Source organism: Pelodiscus sinensis, chromosome 10 (genome assembly GCF_052426305.1).
Source record: "Pelodiscus sinensis isolate ZL-2025 chromosome 10, ASM5242630v1, whole genome shotgun sequence".
In the NCBI taxonomy this organism is placed as follows: Eukaryota; Metazoa; Chordata; order Testudines; family Trionychidae; genus Pelodiscus; species Pelodiscus sinensis.
In genome coordinates, this window is record NC_143061.1 from 3,260,255 (window position 1) to 3,285,438 (window position 25,184).

General features: G+C 59.8%; 1 protein-coding gene across 8 annotated transcripts in view; it reads right to left on the reverse strand.

Annotated features, from left to right (window-relative positions):
* Positions 1-16,105: 16,105 nt before the first annotated feature.
* Positions 16,106-25,184, reverse strand: part of TP63 (tumor protein p63) — a 187,284-nt gene continuing 178,205 nt past the window's right edge. For all 8 annotated transcript variants that reach the window (XM_075938257.2, XM_075938256.2, XM_089780696.1 and 5 more), the window contains 3 exons: positions 21,204-21,348; positions 20,063-20,156; positions 16,106-18,599 (listed from right to left, as the gene is read on the reverse strand). In XM_075938257.2, the coding sequence (XP_075794372.2) occupies positions 18,303-18,599; positions 20,063-20,156; positions 21,204-21,348 (536 nt within the window). In that variant the 3' untranslated portion in view covers positions 16,106-18,302. The remainder of the gene's footprint in view (positions 18,600-20,062; positions 20,157-21,203; positions 21,349-25,184) is intronic.

Genomic DNA, 25,184 nt, shown 5'->3' on the forward strand with positions numbered 1-25,184 from the left:
TGGCATCACACTAGCCCCAGCTCTCCACATGGCCAGGCAGCCTGGGAGTGGGTGGGGCTTGGCTGCAGGGGGCGGGGCTCTGGCAGAAGGGGCGGGGCTAGGTCTTGCCTTCCCCAGCTGGCCTTCCCCAGTGCTGTCTGGCCCGGCCTGTAGGAGCTAAGGAGTGCAGGGGGGTTGCTACAGCACCTCTGGGCAGTGCCGGGACAAGCCAGAGTTGTGCCCCAGGCAGGGGGTGTGCAGCACATGCACGGCCCGGCTCCTAGGCGCGTGGCACCCCCTTACCATGTCAATGAAGCGCCCCCGCCCCATAGGTTGGCACCCTGGGCAGCTGCCCGGCTAGCCCTCCCCCCCCTTAATCCGGCCCTGCCTCCGGGTTCTCAGCCCAGCGCCAGGGTCCCAGCTGCCTCCGCAGGCCCCGCTGCTGGCTCTGGGCCGGGGTCCTGGCTGCCAGCCCTGCGCACGGGCGCTGGTTGTCTGCTTCGGCCCCGGCGCACCGGGGGGCTCTGCTGCCAGCCCCGAGTCCTGGGGCCCAGCTGCTGGGGCTTTGCTCCAGCCTCCGCTGGCCAGGGAGCAGCACAAGAGTAAGGGGCGGGGGGGGGGGGGGGGGGGGGGGGGGGCAGCACCCCCCCTAAAACTATTCCTGCGCCACTGACCGGGGCTGGCTCCCCACAAAGGCGGGGCGCACCCCCGGGCTGCCTTGCGCTCACCCCCCTCCGGCCCCCGCAGCCGCTCAGCTCTGGAGACCTAACGGTGCCCACATGTGGCCCTGCCCCAGGGGCTCCAGCGCCATGGCCCCCACCCCCTCGGCAGCAGGCCCCAGGAGGCGCCCGCTGGGGTAAAGGGCCACGTGCACCCGCTGCGAGACCCGGGATCCGGCGCACACCCAACGGCATGGGGGGGGTGCCCAGCGCCCGCAGCGCCCCTCCCCCCCGGGCTAGCAGAAGCTGGGGCAGGGGGTGTCTGTGCAGTAAACATTGTCACGCCCCACTCAGCCTCCCCCCAGACTCGCCCCATGGGGGGGGAGGGGCATTGGCCGGCTGACTGGCGCAGGGCCGATGCCCCAGTGCTGGGTGTGCTAGCCCTGGACAGGGGCTTGCGCAGCAGGCGGGCGGGGGCTGCAGGCCCCATGCGCTGTGGGCTCAGCCCTGCGTGCTTGGCTGCATGGACGTTGCCTGGCGCGCCGGCCTACGCCTGGCCAGCTGGTGGGAAGCGCAGCGGCGCCGCGAGGAGACTGACTCATGCCCAGGCAGCGGGTGGGGCAGAGCCTGCAGCACAGGAGTGGCCGGGGTGTGGGAGGTTTGCACGCCAGGGTGAACGTGCTTAGCTCCTGGGCTGGCTTGCACCAGGCGCTATGTGTGACTGGCTGGTGCCGCCCCCCTGCCCGCAGGCAGGGCAGTGCAGGGGGGCGCATGTCACAAAGCGGCACAGCTCAGCCCGCTGGCTGGGCCGGGGCCCAGCCGTCTCGCCCTGGGCGTGAAGCAGTGCTAAGCCCCTGCGGTACCACACACATGCACGCGGGCGCTGTGTTCCCTCGCACGGCACACCCGTGGCTTGCACAGGTCATGAGGGTCTGCGGCGCTTGGGGGGCCACTCAGCCGCCTCGCAGGCTGGCCCAGCCAAAGAGCACGTCCCTGTTCCCAGCTGCCGGCCTGCATCACCCGGGGCCCAGTGCCCAGCCGGGATACGGGCCTGCGACATCGCCCTCCTGAGACAGCCGCTCGGCAGGCGGGCACGGCCCTTTAAACGCCCTATGCCCACACTGGCTGCACGACAGTCCCACAGCGCTGAACAGAGGAGAGACCCAGCAGGCAGGCACCCACCAGGGCCAGCTGGCTTTATAGCTCAAGCTGCTGGAAGCTCCTATGCCAAGCTCCTGAGGGCACATGTTCAAATCTCCCTGGTGAGCTGTGTGTACGTTGGCAAGATTTTGCACAAAATCTTCCCGCGTGTCTACACTGGCTGCGAGTATTTGCACAAGAACCACTGATTTTGTACAGTACAAATACTCTGAAGCTCCCGCTCAGGGATAAGCCCTCTTGTGCAAGTAGTCTCGCACAAGAGGGCCAGTGCAGACAGGCAACGTTAATTTCTTGCGCAAGAAAGCCCGATGGCTAAAATGACAATCGGGGCTTTCTTGCGCAAGAGAGCGTCTACACTGGCACGGATGCTTTTGCCCAAAAGCAATCTTTTGCGCAAAGGCACATGCCAGTGACGCTCTCTTACACAAATACGGAAAAGTATTTGTGCAAAAATCAAGCCAGTGTAGACGCAGCCGTGGTGTTTACAGAGCACCATCCATTTTCTTCAACTGGATCATGAGGAGAAAAAGTTTGACAAACCTCTGGGCAAAGGTGAGACCCAGCCGGCAAAGAAAATGCAGGATTCATGCCCACCCTTTGGCTCCGACCACTAGCTCACGCTGCCTTAGGCAGCAATAGGGAGGTAGCTCTGTGCCCTTAAGCAGGTGCAGTGCCAAGACTGAGCAGACCCGCTCTCCTCAGGCCAGACCAGCCCCTCGGTTGAGAACCACCCCAGGCATGGCCTTGCTGCAGGGAGGCCTGCTACCCCTTTAAGGCCGAGGGGCAGAACCAAACCAGGGGCCTCTGGAGCTTAGTGCCGAGGCCTCCACCACGTAAGCGACAACCAAGCTGGCTCTGGAGCAGGCTCCTTCGCTCTCTGCACGTGGTCCGGGTGCCTCTCCACCGGCCTGGGTCCCACTCTGGAGGCGCGGGCTGCACGCGCCAGGCGCTGAGGGCAGACGACGAGCCCTGCGGCTGAGGTGCCTGAACTGAGCGGTGCCTTCGGCCGGCTCCACACGAGGTGCCGGGCTGCTGCGCGGCCGTGGCGTGTGGGAAGGTCCGTGCCCCCGGCCGGAGGCGTAGCACTGCGTGTGGTGCTCAGGAAAGGGTCCGGCCCGGAGCCCCGCCGAGCCAGTGGGGAAGCCCAGACCCGCTCGCTCTCAGCCCCTCCATCGCGCTGCCCAGCCTGGGGGTGTCTGCGGCGCCCAGGGGCAAGGCTGCAGGGGAGACGCCGGCCTGCGACGCCCCAGGACCCCGCCTCCGGGTAGCACCATGCTCTGTGTGCCCAGCGCTGCGCCCCAGCCCCGGCTCAGAGCCCCGCCCGTGCACACCAGCGCCGGGAAGATGAACACGCCCTGAAAACCAGTTTGCCCCGGGCGGTTAGCTCAGCGCGGTGCGTGTCGACAGCCCCGCCTCGCCGCCGGGGCGCTGGGCTTGATTCACCGGCCGGCTTGGGTGGAGCCGGAATTCCTCCCTTTGTGTTTTCAAAGCCCTTCTGGAGTGGGCGAGGACAGGGCGTTTTCAAGGCTGGCCCCTCCGTGGCAGGCACCGCTTGGCCGGCGTGTGGGGGAGGGCCTTGGAGATGCTTGGCCGAATGGCTCCCGGGGCTCCCACAGGAGCCAGCTCCACGGGTGGCAGATTTCAGCAGCTCCACGGGTTTTCCTGCGTGGCCGAGGGGCCCCTCCGGCACGGGCAGGGGGATGGGCAACAGGACGCACGCAGCTTTGCCCACTCGCGCATCGAGGGGCGTGCAGCTGCGGCCACGTGTGAGTTAGGAGCTCCGAGGCCCAGCCGTGCCCTTTGAGAACCAAAGTCCCCCTCACAAGTGCTGGCCCCGGTCCCTAAACATGGGTTGGAGGCGCATGAGAGCTGGGTTTTACTATTATTAACTAATAGAACCGGCCCAGCATGCTTATACTGTCTACACAGCACTGAGTTCGAAATAAATGGCTATTCTGAAATGCCCCTTACTCCTCGTGCGATGAGGGTGACAGGAACTTTGGAGTAGCAAGCCTGAAATAATGCGGTTTAGCTATTTTGGGATACGCCGGTAGCCCGCAATAGCGTCACCGTGTAGTTGTAGCCACTCAGTGTTCCCCGTAAGCTGAGCTCGTCAGCGGCTGCTCAGCATTGGTTCCAATCCTGCCCAGCTGTTTAGTTGCGCGTCCACTGTTAGTTTTGTGTTTTGTAGGGTGGTGCACATTCAGACATGCATCAGTGCACATAGAAAAAATTATTCCGCACATGGACGGAAACGATTAGCAGGAACGTTGGGAACAGACAGTGTGAATTTGAATGAAGTTGGTGAGCTCTTGGTGCTACAGGCACTGCCCTTTTGATCAACCTCCCCCCCATACCGCCTGTTATTGCCATAGCGCTCAGATTCGGCCTGCCCAGCCCACTGTCTCCATCTACAGCTGGGAGGCAGATGAACCAAAGCTAAAGGATGCCGCACCCTAGAGCGCCAGGCGAGCGCGTCAGCTGTGACCTCTCTGGAACCATTTCAGGCCGACTCCCGACCCGGCGCTGCAGCTCCAGTGCCCTGTGGCTGGTGAACTGGCCCGGGACTGCTGCCAGCTGGTCGCGGCTGTGCTAGAGTGACAGCCGCGTTTGCAGCCAATGCAATAGCCAGGGAACAAAATCCAGGAGGGGTCACACCTCCTGGAGCCTGCTGGGAACCGTGCTGCCTCTTGGGCACGGGGTGTCTGCGGCTCTCCCCTTCCCGGCACGGCTCAGGAGCGGTCGCAGGCCCTGCGGCCCGGTGACTCCTTCCCCTGCCGCTGTTGCAAACTCCCTGCACATGAATCACCTGCTCCGCCGTGCCAGGAGCTGCAGCCCGCGCTGGGCCCCGGGGGCAAGAGCGGGAGCAGCTGGAACCGGACGACTCCACCCAGAGTTATGCAAGTTCGCCTGCTGCGCCGGGGAGGCCGGTTCGCTGGCCGGGGTCCCCGGAGGGAGAGGCACCGTGTGTTGGACCGATCCCTGCGCAGCTCCTGGGGGATTCGCTCCGGAGGACACGCCACGGGGCCCCTCAGCTCCCCCTGCGCAGTGCACCAACCCCAGGGGCTCACAGGGGAGCCAGGAAGCTTGTGGGCCGCTGCTCAGAGCCGCTCTAGCAGCAGGGCTGGACAGCTCCGGGCAGGACTCCCCAGAACCGGCCTACACCCTTTGGGCGCGTTTCAGCTTCCCGTGTGAATGGAAAGGCCCCTCCCGTGGCTTGCGGGCCGCTCCCCGTGGGCTGCCTGCTGCGCTGTGGCCACGGGCCTGGCCGTGGGGAGACCTGGCTCTAGGGGGCTGTGTGCCAGGAGGGCAGGACACCTGCAGCAGACAGCAGGGCAAGTCCAGCCGTTGTCCGACCAGCGGTGCCTCAGGGCAAGCACCAGCCCCATGCCGCCGGCGCCGCGTGGCACATCGCCAGGGGCCAGCCAGGACAGGACTCGCCCTGGGGAGGCCACGCTGAAGGCTCCAGAAAAGCTTGTGTCCCTGCTAACGCAAGAGCAGGCCCAGCTCATCCCAGGGCAACGCCCCCCCCCCCCATCTCTCCCTGGGCTGGCAAAGCCCCGTGGCCTGGGGACGTGCCTGCCGCACCACCGGCCTGGGGCAACACCCCCCCGGAGCCTGCTGGGAACAGAACAGGCCCTTCCTGTCCACCCTGGCCCTGCTTGCCCCTTGCTGAAAGGCCCCCATTAGGGCAGGCACTGGATGGGGGGGCCTTGCCACCAGCCCTTCCATGTAGGGCACCCAATGGGGGGGGTGTCCTGGCCACCCCGCCCCTGCCCACAGCAGCCACGTAGGGCCTGGCCTGTCTCCCCCCCCCCCCGATCCAAACCCGCTTCCCCCCCAGAGCACGGAACACGGACCCCTCCGGCTGGCAGGGACCTGGGGAGGCCCCGCATCCCGCCCCCCGCCCCGAGGTGGGACCATGGAACCCTGGAGCGTCCCAGGCAGGTATCTGCCCAAGCTGCTCTTCACACCCTCCAGTGCCAGGAGGCCACAGCCAATGTGCCCTGGAAGCTGAGGGCTGGAGCGGCCGCCCACGAGTGCGCCAACTGCTGCCCAGCTGATCAGCAGAGCGCCGGCAGCGGGTGGGTCTGGTGGTGGTGCACATCCACGCATGCCTCGGTGCATGCAGCAAAATTTATTCCACCTGTGGATGGAAAAAAATTAGAGGGAGCAGCGTCGACACCCTCCCTTGGAAGCCTGTTCCAGAACCGAACCTCCTCGCCTTGGAGAGTTAAAAAGACTTTTCTACCCTTTCCCCTACATTGCCCTGGCTGCTCATGCCGCCCTTTGCTGCTTGCCCCACCTCCAACAGCCCTGGAGCACCGTCCTCTCTGGCACGCCTGACGACTGCTCAGCTCACTCCCCAGCCTGAACAGGCCCCGTTTTCCAGCATTTCCTCAGCTCCGTCTGGGGGAGGAACGTTTGAAACAGCTGCTGCTCGGGGGCTGAACATACCCTCCCCTCCCCTCCCCACCCCACCCCGAGGGCTCCTACCTCTGGGCCCATGGGTAAGCGCAGCAACCGTGATGCAACCCCTATCCGTGGGTGGTTGTGTTGTGCAACTTCCCACCTTAATTCTCCTGCCTTGCCCGTAGAGCACAACGTGAGCTTGGCCTGCCGGTCCCTCTGCTCAGACTCCAGCAAGAAAGCTAAAGCGGCAGGATCCAGCTAAACCTCAGGGATCACACTGGGAGCCGGTGGGAGCAAAGCCCAACCCACTGGGGCCACCGTCCTCCCAGGCCTGGGATAAGATAAAATGCTCGTGCTACCATCCCCGGTTAGGCACTAAAAAGCAAGGGGTGGTCATGCGCTCGGCGTTTCCTTTTCACTCTCTTTGCTCCATTCGTTTCCTGCCCTTCGCTTGCCTGGGACAATGAGACCAGATGATTCAGTTTCACGCTGGCTTTCTAGTTCATGTCATCATCATCCCCCCATGCACCCTACACTCGAAAGTGCAGATCTTATTTTGAGTGTATTTCAAAATGGGTTATTTCGAAATCTGGCGCGTCGCCGCATTTCGAAATAACGCGCGATTTCGAGCCATCCCGTCACCCTCCAGCAACGAAGTTTGCAGGGATGGCAAAATAGCGCGTCCGTTATTTTGAAAAATAGTTTGAAATAACGGGCAGATTCCTTGGACGCAGGGTAGCTATTTCGGGATACGGGAGGTATCCCAAAATAGCTGCGCAGCATAGATGTACCCTAAATGTAAAACACACTCCCAGTCTTTTGGTGCTCTTCTCTGGGCCTTCTCCAATTTCTCCACATCGTTCTTGAAACGTGGTGCCAGAACTGGACACAATACTCCACCTGAGGCCTAACCAGCACAGACTAGAGCAGAGGAATGACTTCTCGTGTCTTGCTCACCACACTCCTGTTAATGCCGCCCAGAATCATGTTGGCTTTTTTGCAACAGCATCACACTCCTATTGAGCCTGTGGTCCGCTCTGACCCCTAGATCCCTTTCTGCAGGGCTCCTTCCTGGACAGGGATGTAATGCCCAGTAAACAACAACCGGGCGCAGCAATGCCGGAGGAAACGCACCGGGTGCAAATCACTTTCCACATAATAACAGATCCACCGCTGACCAGCTGCAGACTCGTCTGGTCTCATTTTTACCCCCCACTCAGATGCATAAAGTGCAGTCCAGATTCTCAAGGGTAGGTGGGCGCCTAAGGCCCATTATTCAGGAGATTGGAGCCTAAATACCTTTGGCACGAGAGATCAGGCTATTAGACTCGGGCAGCGATGGGAAAAATCCCCTGCTCCCACCATACGGCTTCCGTCAGAGCTTTGTTTTTGGCAAGCAATATAAACACCGTCCTTGCCCTTGGCCCCATCGGATCCACAGTGACAGCAAACAGCCTTTTGTGGGCGCAAAGGTGTGATTTTAAGGTTCAGTCCTCAGCATAGAATGCCTCCAGTTAATTGGCCTCAGAGGCACTCAGAAGTGTCCTTTGGAGACCCCCGAACCAGCCTTGAGCACCTGATACTGTTTCCTGGCAAAGAACAGCTGGCTAAGAAAGCCTCAGGCTTCAGTGGGACAAAGTGAGGTCATGCAAGGCTTCATCAGCTTGACTAGGACTCTAGAACCAATCAAGTGAAAGCTGGGGAAGAGATTTTCTGTCAGCTAGGGTCTTTGCTTTGCTTGGCACCCATTTCATTCTACTGCCCAACAAACAGGTGGGAGAAAAGCTCTTTTGGTGAAAGGTTCCTAGACTGCCTGCATCTTAGTTCATTTTTTATGTATTGTGTGTGGCCTCCGGTATAATGAGGCCTTGACGTAGTTTGACATGTACAAAGACTTCAGCTGATGGCAGGAACAGGAGAGTTAATGCTGGGGACACACCCAAAATCAGGGCCCTGTAATCCTGCCTACCAACTGCCCCCAGCTTGTCTCTCCCTGGCTGACCTCCACTAGGGCTCCTCAAACTTGAACAACCCCCACCACCCCACTGCCAGCTGTGCTTCCTCTCTGATGCTCCCCATCTTGAGTGTGGCTCTTTTCGTTAACCTCTGCTAGATACCCCTGGCAATGTTCCCTCTAATGTTTTTCCAGCTGGGTGCAGAATAAATTTTATTCTGTGCACTGAGGCCTGCACAGATGTGCACCACCAATAGAAACACATGGTGAGCATTGTGGGAATGCTGCTAGTCAGCTGGGTGGCACCTGAATCTCTCCTGGGCAGCCGCCCAAGCGCTCCGCTTACAAGAAACATTGCCCCACACTCCGCTCTGGCAATGCGCCTCAGCGCACCAGGCTGATAGACCGGTCCTCTCAGGCTTCAACTGTGTCCAGTGCAGTGCGCTTTGTGAACTGCCCCCCGGAGGGCCTGGCCCATGACTTCCAGCCCCCTGCGTGACAGTCCCTGGCCCTGGAAGGATACTGAAACAAGGTCAGTGATTGGCTCACCTTCTCCTTCCCAATCAGCAGCAATTCTCCTCGGGCTGCTCCGTTACACGGATCCCTCCTCAGACATTTGGGGCTAACTGTCAGCGTGGCCTCCTTTATGAAAGCGCATCCAATGACATGGCTTTGCTCTTCCGAACCATGAATGCTCGGCAGCGTTCTGCGTTTTTAACAAGTAAATAGCTGGAGGTTTTTACATTTAAAAAAAAAAAAATCAGATTGCTCATCCCGGTTTTCCTGACTCAGCAGAGGACTGGGGAACAGATGCCCATGACTTGAAAGTGAGGTGAGCAGGGAGGAGGTTTTCTGTCAGCGAGACGCTTTGCTTTACGTAGCACCCATTTCACTCTAATGCCCAACAAAGAGTTGGGAGAAAAGCTCTTTTGGTAAAAGGCTCCTAAGACTGCCCGGCTCAGCTCATTTTCTATACAGCATGTGGCCGCCGCTAGAATGAGGCCTTGACAAAGTTGGCCATTAGGGTAGTGCGCCTTTAACCTAATTAATCAGAATTCTTCCTGCACTCCCAAACGTTGCCTGCGGTGTGAAGAGGCGATTATCCCTGTCAGTCATGCTGTTTGTGGGAATGGCCCCTTTCTTGTGTTCCTCTAACACTTTCACCAGGACAGGTTCATGGCCTACTGCTCAGATCTGTCCTAGGGCGCGGGGGACGGACTGGCAGCAGAAGGGTTCCAAGCTGGCAAAAAAGCAGGGCAGACCCAGCTTGATTGTTCTCTTATTCCCAAGGCAAAACAGGCAGCTCCATTCCCAAGGCCGCGGCTGCTTGTCGGACTTGCTTAGCACGTGCTGACAGCTCCCGAAAGGGGAATCCCCACCGCTTTCTGCTTCCTTCTGCTGCGCGTCATGGGGGTTTCTCCCAGGGGTTCGTGCAGCCGCAGAAGCGGAGGAGCTGTTTTCTGGGCCTTGGGGACAGGGTGGCACTTGCCAAAGCTGGGAGTTGCGGGGAGCCACGTGGCTGCCTGTCCCCACAGGCCCGGACACCGAGCCAGGGCGGGTGTCCCGTGTCAGGTCACGCCGTGTTGGCTGCATTTCCTCGCTCAGCCCGAGCGCTGGGATGGGTCCCCTTTGGGCGAGCAGTGGGGCTGCAGTGCTGGAGTCACTGACCTGGCCGGGGCTAGTCATGGGTCTGTTAGAAACGAGGACATGGCTAGAGCCAGGGAGTTAAGGCTTCAGTTCCTGACCTCCATCGCCAGTGGCCCCTCTAGGGTCCCACCTCCCAGAACAGCCTCCCAGCTGATGGCCTGGCACCAGTAAAGAGTCCAGAGAACTAGAGCAACTGGAGAGGGGGCTGGCAGAGGAGTTGGGTGCTTCAGGGAAGGGGAAATTCGAAGCACACATGCCTCAAGACACTGCTATTCGAACAAGCCAGGGCTGGGTCTAGACTAGCAAGTTTTTCTGCAAAAGTAGCTGCTTTCGCGAAGAAACTTGCCAGCTGTCTACACTGGCCGCTTGAATTTCCGCAAGAACACTGACGATCTCATGTGAGGAATCAGTGCTTCTTGCAGAAATACTGTGCTGCTCCTGTTCGGGCAAAAGTCCGTTTGGCCCTTTTGCGCAGTGTAGACAGCTCAGATTTGTTTTGCGCAAAAAACCCCTGATTGCGAAAATGGCCATCGGGCCTTTTTTGCACAAAAACACGTCTAGATTGGCCACGGATGCTTTTGCGCAAAAAGTGCTTTTGTGGAAAAGCGTCCGTGCCAATCTAGACGCTCTTTTCCACAAATGCTTTTAACAGAAAACTTTTCCGTTAAAAGCATTTGCGGAAAATCATGCCAGTCTAGATGCAGCCCAACCATCTGACGGTAGAACTGGCTGCCAGAGATACCTCACTTCTAATCCTGCAACTGATGTGCGTTTCCTCTGTGGCACTGCTCCTGTGCCTCAGTTTCCCTATGGGTCAAATGGGGACGCTTCCCAGGTTGGCTGTGCCACATTGTTACAGTCTGTAAAATGCCTCGCGAAGGAACGCTGACTGCCCTCCTCCGTTCACACGCGCACTGCCTCAGCTCACAACTGGAAATGTCACACAGCTGCTTCCGCAACAGGTGACCGGAGAAGAGGGTCTGTTCAGTTGCAGAGTGTTGCACATTACAGCTTGCAACAGAAACATTAATATGCTCCACCCTGATGGCTTTTGCTTTGCTCGGGGGGTCTCAGACCCTTGTGAAACATGTCCTGGTTTTACCTGCTTAGTCATAGGCTTATGTGGTGCTTTGCACTAGTGCAAAGGGCTAGCATGAGGCCAAATTCCACTGAGATGTTGGTGCATGGCTCGGCTCTGACCATGCCCTATAGCCCTGGTCCACACTTCAAAATAACCCGTTAGGTCAAATTTATAAGCGGAGCATCCACACGATCGGGCCTGTTATTTCAAAATCACAGGCTGCTTATTTCGAAATCTGGGCTCCTGCTTTCCATCAGGAATAACGCTAATTCCGCAATCGTTATTTCGAAATAACGACCCCCCCAGAGTCATTTGAACTAATGACGCCCTTTAAGCGGAGGTAGTGCGCCCACATTCACAGCGCCTGCCTCAGCCTTCCCGTAGTGAGGAGACGCTAGTTCAAATTTGTTACAAAATGCGACTTCGTGCCCAATGTAATTGCAACAGCGTCCTAGCGCGGACATGGCCTAAGAGTCCCACCTTGTCTAGTGCAGCCGGCTGCTGCCTTTGCACCATTTCACCACCACTTGTGAGGCAGTCACTTTTGCATGGGGAAGTCTCGGCCCAAGTGGAATCCAGGTGGCTGTCGAGTCACGAGAGGGCAGTATCCCACAGCCAGTAAAGGGGGGCTGTTTACCAGGCATGCTCAGCTGGCTGTCTCCTGTCACCTGTCACCATCTCCCGCTCTCTCTTTGGGCTCAGGTGAATCGAGCCAGGTGGGGGGATCGCCCCGGGAGGGGCTGGGTGCGGGCGGATTCCATTCTCCAGCAGCCTCCAGGAAGAGAGTTCGTTGACACATTTGCCACACTCCCTCCCAGGGTGAGGAGCTCGCAGGAGCCCAGGGGCAGGGCGAGAGGCGGTGTCTGCGGGCTCCCCTCCCCAGGAGTATTTTGCAGCAGTGTCCAAAACCCTATACTGCCGCTCCTCACCAGACTGCCACGCGGAACAAGATTAGCCACTGCGGAATGGATGATAGAAACAAGGGGAAACTGCCCCGGGGGGGGCAGGGGAGGGCACGCAGCATAACAATGGGAAACTGCCCTGGGGCAGGACTGTCTCTTGGCTCTGTGTTTGTGCAGCCCCTAGCACAGGGAGGGGGAACCTAAGGCCCGGGGGCCAGATGCGGCCCCTGAGGCTTGGGGCTCCCCCTAGCACTGGGGATCCTGCCCTGGTGCTCCAGCCCCCTCACTGCCCCGCCATAGGGCTGGAGAGCACAACATCGGCCAGCCTGGGCCTCCGTAGGCGCTGGTGTGGGAGGGGAACGTGTGGGGGCGTCTCTCTCCTCCTGCGCTGGGGGCTGCCTCAGCAGGGTTTTTTGCTTTTTTTGCTTCTCCCTTGCGCGCGGCCCCTGGCTGATTTTTCTGTGGGTCAGCGGCCCCCGGCCCAAACAAGGTTCCTCCCCCCTGAAGCCCAGCAGGGTCTGACCCGTGACCTGGGGGGCAGGCGGTGGGCTACGCGTGCTGAGAACGGTGCCTGTGGAGAAGCAGCCAGCCTCGGGGTCTGCCGCTCGCCCGCCGAATCCTGTTTGAATGCGCCGAGGGCCGAATGGCTCAAGCATTTTCCTCAGGGCCGCACGAAAGGCCAGTGGGCTCCTCCGGCCCCCTGGGCCTGGGAAAGGACACGTTGGGGCCCCGGTGCAGAGCGGGGCTGCTCTAGTCAGGAGGGATCGCCCCGAGCAGGGACAAAACCCAGGCTGACCCACAGAGGGTCGCCCCGGCAAAAGCATCCAGAAGACGACCCTGGAGCAGCGTTCCCTGCAAGCGGAGCGCTTGGGCCACAGCCCAGGAGCGGTTCCAGTGCCACCCCACTGATTACAGACAGCCCAGAGCCTCCCACAGCCGGCTGCCTGCATCTCTCCATGTGGTGCACATCCACACTTGCCTGAGTGCACAGAACAAAATGTATTCCGCACATGGCTGGAAAAATGAGAGGGGACTTCGCTCTGGAGATAGGAGGTGAGCGAGACCGAGAGATAGGAGGTGAGCTCAGCTCCCGGAGAGAAAGAAGAGCCCTACACCAGGCACAAGGCAGGGTCAGCGCTCTGTGAGACGTAGGCCCAGCGCGGTGAGCGACACGTCCAGCCGGCTGGCTCTGCGCCTTCTCTAACATCGCAGCCTGTGACGTAGTGGGGGTACTTGCGGGGCTGTGGTGACCCCTGCTGTCTGGAGCAAGACCCAGCAGGGAAAACCTCACTAGGCAGAGGTAAGGCCAAACTTGTTGAACCAGTGGCCAGACACCCCCCATGGAGAGGAACAAAGGAAGGTGGATGCTGCCCTGACTGGGGGGCAGGGCTGCAAGGGAATTTAGTTAGTTACGGTGGGAGAGCATGGAGGAGAGCCTAGGAGAAGGGGCTGGAGTTTAGGGGCCCAGTCTCCCCCATCTCAAGGGGGCCTGAGGCATCCTAGCCCAGCTCTGTGACCAGACTACATCTGTGCTGTGCTGTATCCTGGAGAGGCAATAAACTTCCTCTATTCCACCGGCTGGTGAAGTCTGTTTGTGCCATTTCGGGGTGCAGGAGACGGGGAACCCCCAACGCGCCGTCACACAGCCCACAGCCGGGGCGGCCACACGTCGCTCCGTTCCAGATACGAGCCGGCCTTGACAACGGGATCTGTCCCGCAACACTGGCCGCTCTGGTGTCTGCCAAGTCCTGCAGGGAGTGCACGACCCAAACTAACTCCAAATAGCGGATTGGGGGGGGCGGGGGGAGACGCGGGTTCCCCTGGCTTGGGGGGGGCAGTGTCACAAGGGGGGGAGTAACAGGGCTGGGACCCCTCACACCAGCGCCCCCATCTGGCCGAGTGCAGGTTCGTTCACTGCCTCAGTGTGAGCCCCCCGGCTGGTCACGCTCCCGGCATCACAAACCCCGAACAGGGGCCCACCCTGGTGCCCTCCTGGCGTCTCCCTCTCAGGTTGCTGCCCCCCGGGGTCCCCTCCTGGGGGGGCCTGTGACATAGTGGGGGGCTGTCTGCTCTGTAACCCGGTGCCCCCACCTGGCTGCGCTGGGCGGTTCCCACGGACTCACCCACGTGTGTATGGCCACCTAGTCCCAGCCGGAGCAGATAACAAGGCTCTTCCCAGGGGGAAGCAGACTAACCAGCGTAGGGGGCTCAGGGGCCTGTAACTCCTGCCCCCCAAGGGAATTAGGGCTGTCAGCCCATCCTCTTCTGCCTGCATCAGTCCTATGCTGGGCTGTATCTCAGAGCAGCAACCAACCCTCTTTATTCTCCTGGCTGGCGGAGTCCCATCTTGCTGCAGACGGGGTGCAGGGTCAGGGGGTCCCCGACCCCATCACAGCAACTCCTCTGCCCTTAGCTCCGAGCAGTTCCTCACCTCTATGCCGCTTTCCCCACGAGGCCAGTTATCCCTGGTCTCTCCCCCTTGGGTCTGGGCTGCAACTTCCCTGACTTCTTACATGGCTCCTTCCCAGCCCCTCTGGCTGACCTGGAAGACTTCTCTATGGCCCTTGCTAGCCACCGGGCGTGGCCCGCCTTGTTACAGCCACATACACTTAGTTTCAGGGGAGGGGGTGGGGATGGAGCTCCGGGGGGTGTAATATTCAGCAGGCAGAAGCCGCGACCTGTGCAAATCCCCGGAGTAACGACGGCGGCCATCATACCGCCGTGTCCTGCCCGTTTCGCCTGAGCGGGTGCGTCTGGTGTAGGGCACCGGTCTTGTGCCCATGTGTTCAGAGGGAAGTTAGATCAGAACGGGTTCAGCAAAGAGACACTGAACAATCACCCAAAAGTCTGTAGAAAATGCCTGACAAACAGGAGACTTAGAATCATGGAAGCCCAGGGCGGGCAGAGACCTCAGGAGCCATGGAGTCCAGCTCCTGCCCAGAGCAGGACCAACCCAACTCAATCAGCCCAGCCAGGGCTTGGTCAAGCCGGGACTGAAACACCCCTAGGGATGGAGATTCCACCCTCTCCCTCGGGAACCCAGCCCAGCGCTTCCCCACCCGCCTAGGGAAAGAGTTTTTCCTAATCTCCAACCTAGACCTCCCCCACTGCAACTGGAGCCCATTGCTCCTTGCTCTGCCCCCACTGAGAGCAGCCTCTCTCCAGCCTGTTTGGAACCTCCTTTCAGGAAGTTGAAGGCTGCTCTCAAATCCCCCCTCGCTCTTCTCTTCTGCAGACTAAAGAGACCCAAATCCCTCAGCTGCTCCTCGTAGGCCATGTGCTCCAGCCCCCGAATCGTTGTGCTGGACCCTCTCCAATGCACCCACATCCTTTCTGTAATGGGGGCCCAGAACTGGATGCAACACTCCAGATGTGGCCTCACCCGTGCCGAATAAAGGGGAATCATCACGGCCCTGGATCTGCCGGAAATGCGCTTCCTAATGCCCCCCAACACGCCGTCAGCCTTCTCAGCGCGCGGCGCTTACCCCAAAGCCGCACTCGCTGGCAGCGGAAAGGGCTCCGGGATCGCTCCGCAGTGCGGAGGAGCAAGGCAGAGCGCACACCCTGGCCTGGAAGCTGCAGCCAGACAAATCCAACCGGGACACGAGGCCCCCTGGGCTCCCAGCAAGGCGCGTAGCCACGGGAAGACGCTGCCAAAGGGAACGAGGATGATTCTTCCCCGCACGCGTTCAAGTAGCGAGTCGTGATCTGGTCACTCCAATTATTTCGCTCGGTGCAGGGGCGACCGGCTGAGGTTAAGGGGCTGTAACAGACGGGTGGGTCCCTTTGGGCGTTCAACTCTGGGGTGGGGACACTTGTTTGGTCTGGGGGCTGCTGACCCACAGAAAAATCACTTGGGGACCACATGCAAGTGAGCAGCCAAAAAAAAAAAAAAATCTCAAACCAAACCCTCACTGAGGTGGCCCCCGACTGAGGAGAAAGAGAAAGATTCCCCATGTTCCCCTCTCACACTAGAGCCTGGGGGGTCCAGGCTAGTAGATTGTGTGCGCCCCACCCCTGTGGGGGGGAACAATGGGGGGGATAGAGCACCAGTGTGGGCTCCCCAATGCTGGGGGGGAGCCCTGAGCCTCAGGAGCCAGATCCAGGCATGTCGGGGGCCACATTGGGCACCCGGGCCTTAGGTTTCCTACCCTGGCTCTCTGACTCCAGAGAGGGTCCCCTGAGCTAGGCTGGAGAGCAGTGGTGTTGAATAAAGTCCAAGCGCCTCCCCCCCCCCCATCCCGGCACCCAAGCGAGGGGGACGCCGGGCCAGGCGCCAGGGCGAGACGAACACGGTTTGCGACCTCAGTCTGGTTTTCAATTCAGCTTTTATTTTCCACAGGCTTCGACAGGGTGTTCCACACGCACACAAGCCTTTGGCGTAGGCACCACGGCGCATTGCTACAAGCACAGGGCAGCTCGGGAGCACCCTCGACTCGCCGGCTTGCTCTAGCAACACAAACATCACAGCTATTCGGGGGGAGGGGGCAGCGACAGCAGTTCAAACTCCCCTTGGAGAGGCAGGCCGATAGAGACGCAGGCTCCGGGGGGCGCACGGGAGAGAGGCGCAGCACGCGGTTTCACGGCACGTATCTCCACCTGTCGCTACGCAGCGGAAGAGTTCGGCCTCCCTGCTGAACTGGCAGAAGAGCGCAAGGCCCCTCTCCGCACCGAGGCTGAGAAATCCAGGGCAGCATCTACTCCGGTCACTTTACACTCGGCAACTTTACAACCAGGGGCTCTTACTGGAAAAGCCTGACTCCACTCCGAGGAACAGTGCCAGGCCGATCTCAGAGCCGCCAAGGGGACGCGGGACAACCCGACTTCACCCCCACGAATGTGCCAATTCCCTGTGCTACGCCTCCCTTCCATTAACCGTGCGCCATGAAATCCACTCTGGCCTTGGATCCGGAGGGGAGTTTCTCAGGGCAAGCTACACCAATGGAGTTTGCCTGCTGTGCGCTTGCAGTACTTTGAAATCTAGGACGCTGCTCTTGGAAGGGTTACAAAATAAAACAGTCACAGACCTGTGGCACCCCCCACGCCCGCCTTTCAGCTGCATCAAGGTAACAGGAATCTCAGTATGAAAATACAAATTGTCTATCTGCCCCACAGCCATCATGTTATAAAGGTACATTAGTATTTTCATGGTAAATGCTTACAGTAAAAAAACAACAACAACAAACAACACCTTATTGTGGTTCTGGAAGACCCGGTAACCCAAGAGGAAGTAAAAAAAAAATCAGGGAACAAAAATTACAAAAAATATATATACATAAGCACATCCTTGTGGGCTAACCGTCTCGCTTTACGGTTTCAGAGCTATTCAGAATACACTTGCAGCACCCGGCAGCTACTGAAAGCAAGGTAGACCTGAAGAGACCTGCAAGAGAAAAGGACCCGCGCTGGGCTCCCCGGGCGCGGTTCGGCGCCGTACGACTCATTCGGAAGCCGCCTGCGTGGCGCCCTGCCCGGACGCACGCCTGGATTGTGACAAGCGACAGCCCGGGAGGAGAAAGCGACTCTCTTGCCTCGGCCAGTCGTCACGGAGGACGTCTCTGGTATGGAAGATAAACACGGCAACCGCGGCCGGACCGGGGGCTGTCTCTGCGCACGGCAACACGCCGCTGTGCCGGGCTGGGAGCCAGGGAGCTTTGAACACACCCGCTCCAGTGGAAACGAAGCAGAGGTGAGCGTGGGCCTACCTAGGATGGCTGGGCCTGCTTTCCATGGAAGGAAACCGCTCTCCCCTCAAGAAACCTTAATGAGGGAGTGTCAGGGCCTCCGTAGCTCAGCCAAACTAGCAGGCAGGAAGCCTCTGACTTCGGCTTCCAATAACAATGGAGGCTCAACACGGTCTCCTCACGCCAGCCGGCGCCGCCCCCAGCACAGCTAAGCCTGGCTCCTAAGCCTCATCCTGGACGCAAACCCAGAGAGGAAAGCCAGCGGGAGAGGAGGCCGGCCAGCGTGTACCTCAAGCAGCACAGAGCTGACGTACATCGGGAACCAAGAGAAATCGAGTCGGGGCGGGGCCGGGGTTCGCTCCTGAAGGCCGGGGCAGGAAGCCACTGGACGCGGCACCCCGAGGAAGCGCGCAGCGCCGCAGAAAGGTGCCGTTTAAGTGCAGCATGCTGGGACCCCCCACCTCCCCCGGTCGATAGCTCCATCGCTGTGCTTTTCTCCCGTTAAAAAAAACCAACCAGCCACCAATAACGAGCGGGGGAGAAATCGGGCGTGTGGGTCAGGAGGCCCGCGCACGTCGGGCCCAAAAGCCAAAAACCGAACCCCGCTCCGCAAAGGAAAGCCAACAGCAAGGGAGAAAAGCACCGTCCGCATCCCGCCCGGCCCGGCCCTTGCCCGCGCTCTGCGATGGAGGCAGGACGAGGGGCAGGCTTGTTCCTCCGCCCGGCTCCTCACGGGCAGTCCGAGCGGAGGGAGACACGGGAAGGGGGGAGCAGTTCGTGGGGGGGTGGGGGAGGGACCAAGGGGGAGGAAGCCCCGGCGGCTCACTCCCCTTCCTCCTTGATGCGTTGCTGCTTGTTGCGCCGAGCGTCCATGTCAAAATTGAAATCGTTCCACTCGTCCCGCGGCGGGAAGGAGATGGTCTGGCGGAGCGTGAAGCGGACCGCGTCGATGACCCGCTCGCCCCGGGTCTCGCTGGAGCCCACGCTGACGGTGGAGGTGCCGCTCGGGGTGCGCAGGAGGTGGGGGGGCGAGGAGAAGTCGTGCAGCTGCCGGTGGTCCAGGATGCCTTTCCAGATGGCATGGCGGAACTGCTCCGGGATCTTGAGACTCACCAGATCCTGGAAAGCCAAGAGGACGGCTCATTTAGCAACGGCTCGTCGGAACCGGCCACCCCCACGGTGCCCCTGCACCCCACATCCAGAGAAACGGCCGCCGGGCTGCCGGCCACCCCACGTGGCACGTCCCAGCACACAAGGGGTTCCCACGCTGCCAGGCGCAGAGCAGGCGGGTCGCCCTTTCTGAACGGATGTTGGCAGAGCAAGAGGCCACGCACAGGACACTACCTGACTAGCCCGACTGAGCAGAAACACACGCTTGTGACACGCCTCCCAGGAGCAAAGGGGGAGGGAATGATTTTAGAAGGGGGGCCGCCACTCAGGCAGAAGGGGCGGGGCCAGGACACTTCCCATGCTCCTCTGCTCGCAGACCTCGATTGGCTCGGGTGTGAGGGTCCCCGCCCCTCAACTTCTAGAGGGGGCCGCCAGCTGTTCTGAACAACAGGGGGTTCCCTCTAGGTGCCGTGCGCCCCCGGCAGGGGGAGGAGACTCTGCACGCTCCCTGCCTCGATTGGCCTGGGCGGCCGTGGGCCGGATCCACCAGCTTGGGGGGCTGGATCGGGCCTGCAGACAAACCCACATGTACCCCATCACCCTCCGTCCAGCCCACACTCCCGAAATGCTCCGATTGGGACTCTGTCCGAGCTCGATTCGGGCGCCGGTTGGCCTCTGGGCTAAAAGCAGTTCGGGGCAGCCCTGGGTCCAAACCTCCACCAAGCTGGGGAGCGATACGGCCAGTTACACAGCCCAGCGTCAGTGGCCTTCTCTGCCCACGCGGATGTTGCTCTTCCTAGCCCACAGCAGCGGTGACGACTAACTCGGACGGGTGTGCCTGGCCCCACAGCGGCTGAACGAGGCCACGGGGGGCGTGGGAAGCCAGCGATCCCTTTGGACCTGCTCTTCTAGCTGCAGCAGCGGAGAGGACAGTACAGCCCAGCCTGCAAAAGCAACAGTCCCCCGCCGCCTGGCTGTGCCCCGGGGAGCGACAGAGAAGTGGGCCGCCTAGAGCCGCAGCGTTAGACAAGAAGCCGCAGTGCTGGAGGAGCAAAAGGATCAGGTGGCGCCGGGCCCAAGGTTAGCAGGGAGTGACCGGGCACGATCATCAGGGGAAGGCTGAGAACAGAGGCAGGGAGAGGAAAAATACAGATGCAGGGGCAGCCACTGCGCCTTGGGGTGGAGATCACCAGTTTGCAGAAGCCAAGAGCTGGAGAATGAACGGACATGGGGCCGAAAGAGTGGAACCGTCTGCACCAGGCGAGACGATCTGCCTACCGCACGGGGGTTGGGTTCGGTCTCTCCTAAGCAGCCTCGTGGGGTTCACAAGAGAGCGGCTTCAAACCAGACGCCCTTCGAAACATCCCCCTCTCGGGACGAGCTACGGAGTCGGGATTTCTGGCCCTCCCCCGCCCGGCCCCGAGCAACGGGGGCAAGCGAGCGAAGACACAAAAGGGCGGCTTGTTACTTACATCCATGGAGTAATGCTCAATCTGATAGATGGTGGTCAGCCCCTGGGTGGTGAAATAATCCAGGCAGGATGAGCAGCCCAACCTCGCTAAGAAGCTGCAGGGGAGGGGAGGAGGGAAGGAGAAAGAAAAAGGATCACCCAGGCTGCGCTAGCCCAACCAGAGCACCACCCAAGACTCAGCCACCGCGCAGCAGCGAGACCCCCGGGAGGCCGAGCTGGCCCCCCTCCGGCATGGCTGAGCTCAGCAGCGGCCCAGGGCCTAGCAGGCAGGCGTCTGCCTCCCAGGGTGTCGCCGCGGCAGGCGGGGACCTGAGCAGAAAGGTAAAAAGCAGCACAAGCGTTGGAGAGCAAACCCCCGGCAAGGGGCAGCCCCTCTGGAGCAGAGCGGGGGAACGTTGGAGGGGAAGCTGCCCTGCAGACGGGCCCTGTGCAGCCCACGGGCTTTGCTGAGCAGATCCGGTGCTACGACGCATCACGCAGACGCGCCTCTGCGCAGCACGTCCCCCCTTCGCTGGCAACGTCGGGCGAAGGGAAGCATTAGCCTGCTCGGCTGGACTCACGGGAGAAAGCAGGGCTCTGCCAGGAGCCCCGTGGTTCTATCCCCTGCAACAGTCCCTCATTGTGTCCATGCACATGTGGAATAAATTTTGTTACACGCACTGAGGCAGGTGTGGATGTGCACCGCCAGGAGAAACATGCTGTGGGCTCTGTGCTAATCAGCGGGGCAGCCTTTGAGTCTCTCCTGCATGGCCACCAAAGTGCTCAGCGTACAGGGAACGCTGGCCCCTAGCCCGGACAGAAACTCAGAGGGACCACGTGAAAACGCCCGTTGGGTACTGATCCTGCAAGCTATCACACACCCTCAGCTACCAGCGACTGCAATGGGGGATGGACATGCCACAGCCCGCTGTTGGCCTTCTGGGGGCGGAGTGTTGCTGCCCCTGCATGCTCTGGGGCCTGGGCGCCCACCCCTCCTCCCCATGGTGAAGGGGAGCGGGGAGATGGCTTGGATTTGGGGGCGTGGCCTCAGAGGAAGGGGCGGAGCTGGGGGCCACGTTCTATCGAATCGGCTCCTCTCACGCTCGGGCCCGGTTGCCCCGGCGACCGCCTGGTCCACACCCTGGGCGTCTGCCCGCGCTCACCTGACGATGCTGCAGTCGGTGGGGTACGGCGGCGGCGGGGTGCAGTGAGACGTCGACGGCATCGAGAGGGAGGGAGGCAGCCCCTGAGTGGGGCTCAGACCGTTCATGTCTCCGCCCATCGCCATGTGGGCGCCCATCATGGGCACTAGAGGAAACATGCCCAGGGAGAGAGGGTTACATAGGCATGCTCCAGGGCTGCTCCCCGACGCACAAATGCACCTACGGCAGAGGGGGTCTTAAGGCCACCAGAAAACACCCCAGCATGCTGTCCCCTGGGTTATCTTGGGCTGGGGAAGCTCTCCCGTCTTCTCTCCTAACAGTAGCTGGTGATCCAGGCTGAATGGAAACCTAAGCAAACCGCCCGCTTCTCAGTTTGCTTTGCAGCCGACTGTCGACAGGACAAAGCCAGCCGGGCACCCCAGTACAAACAGCAAACAGCCTGGTTCTCAGAGCCCCCGAGCACCCCAAGGAGTCCCAGCGAACCTTGAACCTCTGAAATCCCAGCCCCATGTTGCATCTGGCTTGGCAGACCTCCAGGGCACCACTCGTTTGAAGTGGATTTTGCCCCGCAGGTTGCAATAAGAACATACAAGTGAGACCACACTGGGTCAGAGCAAAAGTCCATTTAGCCCAGTGTCCTGTCTTCCGACAATGGCCAAGGCCAGGTGCCCCAGAGGGAGTGAACAGAACAGGGAATCATCCAGTGATCCCTCCCCTGTCATCCATCCCCAGCCTCTGACAAACAGAGGCTAGGAACACCATTCCTACACATCCTGGTTAATAGCCATTGATGGACCTAACCTCCATGAATGTATCTAGTTCTTTTTTGAACCCTGTTCAAGTCCTGCCCTTTACAACATCCTCCAGCAAGGAGTTCCACAGGTTGACTGTGTGATGCATGAAGAAAAACTTCCTTTGGTTTGTTTTAAACTTGCTACCTATTTATTTCATTTGGTGACCCCTAGTTCTTAGGTTATGGGAATAAGTAAATAACTTTTCCTTATTCACTTCCTTCACCCCGGTCATGGTTTTATAGACCTCTATCCTATCCCCCCTTAGTCTCCTCTTTTCTAAGCTGAAAAGTCCCAGTCTTTTCAATCTCTCTTCATAGGGCAGCCGTTCCAAACCCCTCATCATTTTTGTTATCCTTTTCTGAACCTTTTCCAATGCCAATAGATCTTTTTTGAGATGAGGCAACCACATCTGCATGCAGAATTGGAGAAGTGGATGGATTTAAATAGAGGCAAGGAGCTAGTCTCTGTGGGCATGTCTACACTACAAAGTTAATTCGAACTAACAGACGTTAGTTCGAATTAACTTTGACAGGCGCTACACATGCAAACCGCTAGTTTGAACTTAATTCGAACTAGCGGAGCGCTTAATTCGAACTAGGTAAGCCTCATTCCACGAGGACTAACGCCTAGTTTGAATTAAGCAGTTCAAATTAAGGGCTGTGTAGCCCCTTAATTCGAACTAGTGGGAGGCTAGCCCTCCCCAGCTTGCCCTTGTGGCCACTCTGGGCACCACCAGGGAAACTCGTCTGCCCCCCTCCCGGCCCCGGAGCCCTTAAAGGGGCACAGGCTGGCTACGGTGCCCGTGCCAGGTGCAAGCCTGCCAGCACCCAGCCAGCAGACCCAGCACCTGGCACGGCTCGAGCCAGCCACCCGATGCCCCCCAGCCCTCCCCCTCTTCCCGGGACCAGGCTGGCAGCTCCCGGGAGCCTGCCCGGGTCCGCAAGAGGCAGGCGCCCCCCTGGTCTAGTGCGGAGATCGTGGACCTCGTCCACAACGTCCGCACTAGGCACAGGAAAGTGGCCGGCTAGGGCAGGAGAGCTGCCAGCCTGGCCACCCAGGAGCAGGTTTGCATGAAAATCAGGGTGGTCCAGTGAGACTCTCAACCCTGAGCCCTGAGCTTACAATGGCCGTACTGGGTCAGACCAAAGGTCCATCTAGCCCAGTAGCCTGTCTGCCGACAGCGGCCAACACTAGGGACCCTGGAGGGGATGGACCGAAGACAGTGACCAAGCCATTTGTCTCGTGCCATCCATCTCCAGCCTTCCACAAACAGAAGCCAGGGACACCATTTCTAACCTTTGGCTAATAGCACTCCATGGACCCAACCTCCATGACTTGATCTCACTTCTCTTTAAACTCTGTTCTAGTTCTAGCCTTTACAGCCTCCTGCAGCAAGGAGTTCCACAGGTTGATTATTTGCTTTGTGAAGAAGAACTTTCTGTTATTAGTTTGAAGCCTGCTACCCATTCCTTTCCTTTGGTGTCCTCTAGTCCTTCTATTATGGGAACTAATGAAGAACTTTTCTTGATGCACCCTCTCCACGCCACTCATGCTTTTATAGACCTCTATCCTATCCCCCCTCAGTCTCCTCTTTTCTAAACTGAAAAGTCCCAGTCTCTTTAGCCTCTCTTCATATGGGACCTGTTCCAAACCCCTGATCATTTTAGTTGCCCTCCCCTCTCCCACTTCCTTTTCCCAGTCTCCCCGAGTTTTGTTCAATAAAGAGAGTTTCTATTTTTGAACACACGTATCCTTTATTTTGTACATCAGGAAGGGGGGCTAGGGAGGGGTAAGTGGAAGGAGGTGAGGGAGGAATGGGGTACGCGCCCCCAATGGGGAGGACTGGGCTGGCTCTGCGGGCTCCTCGGGGTGGAAGCTCTCCTGCAGCCCCCCAATTGACCCCCCCCGCCCCCGGATGGCAGCCTGTGGCAAGTGCAGCCGGGCTGATGGCCGAGTGCTGTGATGTGCCCAGTGTGGGCACTCAGGGCACTCCAAGCCAGGACTGCTTTGCAAGCGGGGCACCCCTGAGAACTGTCTGTCTGGGGTGGGGGTCGGGTCCCTTTAAGCACAGCCCTCGGCTAGCCTGAGACAGCATCTCCACGCTCTAAGTCCTCATCTGATGCCTGCCGGCACTGCTTCCGGCCATCCTTAACCCCGGTTCAGGGTCCACTCAATGTGGACATGCTAGTTCCAATTAGCAAAATGCTAATTAGAACTAGTTTTTAGGTCTAGATGCGCTAATTCGAATGAACTAATTTGAATTAAGTTAGGTCAAATTAGTGCTGTAGTGTAGACATATCTTGTCTTATTCTCTATCCCTTTTTTAATGATTCCCAACATGGTTTGTTTTTCTGACTGCGCTGCACACGGAGTGGATGTTTCCAGAGACTCCACAGTGACACCGAGATCTCCCTCTCGAGAGGTGCACGCCGCACTCGCTTCTTTGAGACTGGGAATCGTTTTCATGGACCTAAAGGGAAAAGTCAGCTTCTGTCCCGGCGAGACGCAGCCGGTAGCGACAAAGCTGGGAGAGGAACCCAGACCTTCTGACGTCCAGCCCTGTGCAGCAGTACTGCCTCCAGGGCACCCGGCTTCACTCCACGGCACAGCGCTGGGCTACGGCAGTTGTTTTCAAACTACGGGTCGTGGCCCAGTGATAGGATGTCGGGCGCTGAGGCTCCTGGCTGCAGGGGGATCAGGTGAGCAGTGGGATGGAGGGAGGCTGATTCCTGGCACCACAGACTCCGCTGCACCCCAGAAGTGGCCGGCAGCAGGCCCGGCTCCTAGGTGGGGGGAGGGGGAGAGCGCACAGGGCTCTGTGCACTGCCCCTGCCCCCAGCACTAGCTCCACACTCCCAGGGGCTGGGAACCTGCTGCGGCTGCTTCTGGGGCAGCCAGGTCTGTGGTGCCAGGAGAGGCAGGAAGCTGCCTTAGCGCCCCCGCTGCACCGCTCCCTGGGAGCCACTTGAGGGAAGCCCTCCTGCCCCAGCCCTGCCCCCCCCCCGGGTCACAAGAAAAAGTTTGAAAGCGGCCGGCCTAAGTAGCTACATCAGCAGCCGCAGAGCCCGAAACTGGCTCTAAGTAGAGCAGCGCCTGCACGGGCCAGCTGCCATGCACACCCCACCCCTTGAACGCGCCTCAGGGCATGCCCGCGGCACGATGCTTCCCAGCGCGTGTGGACGGACAC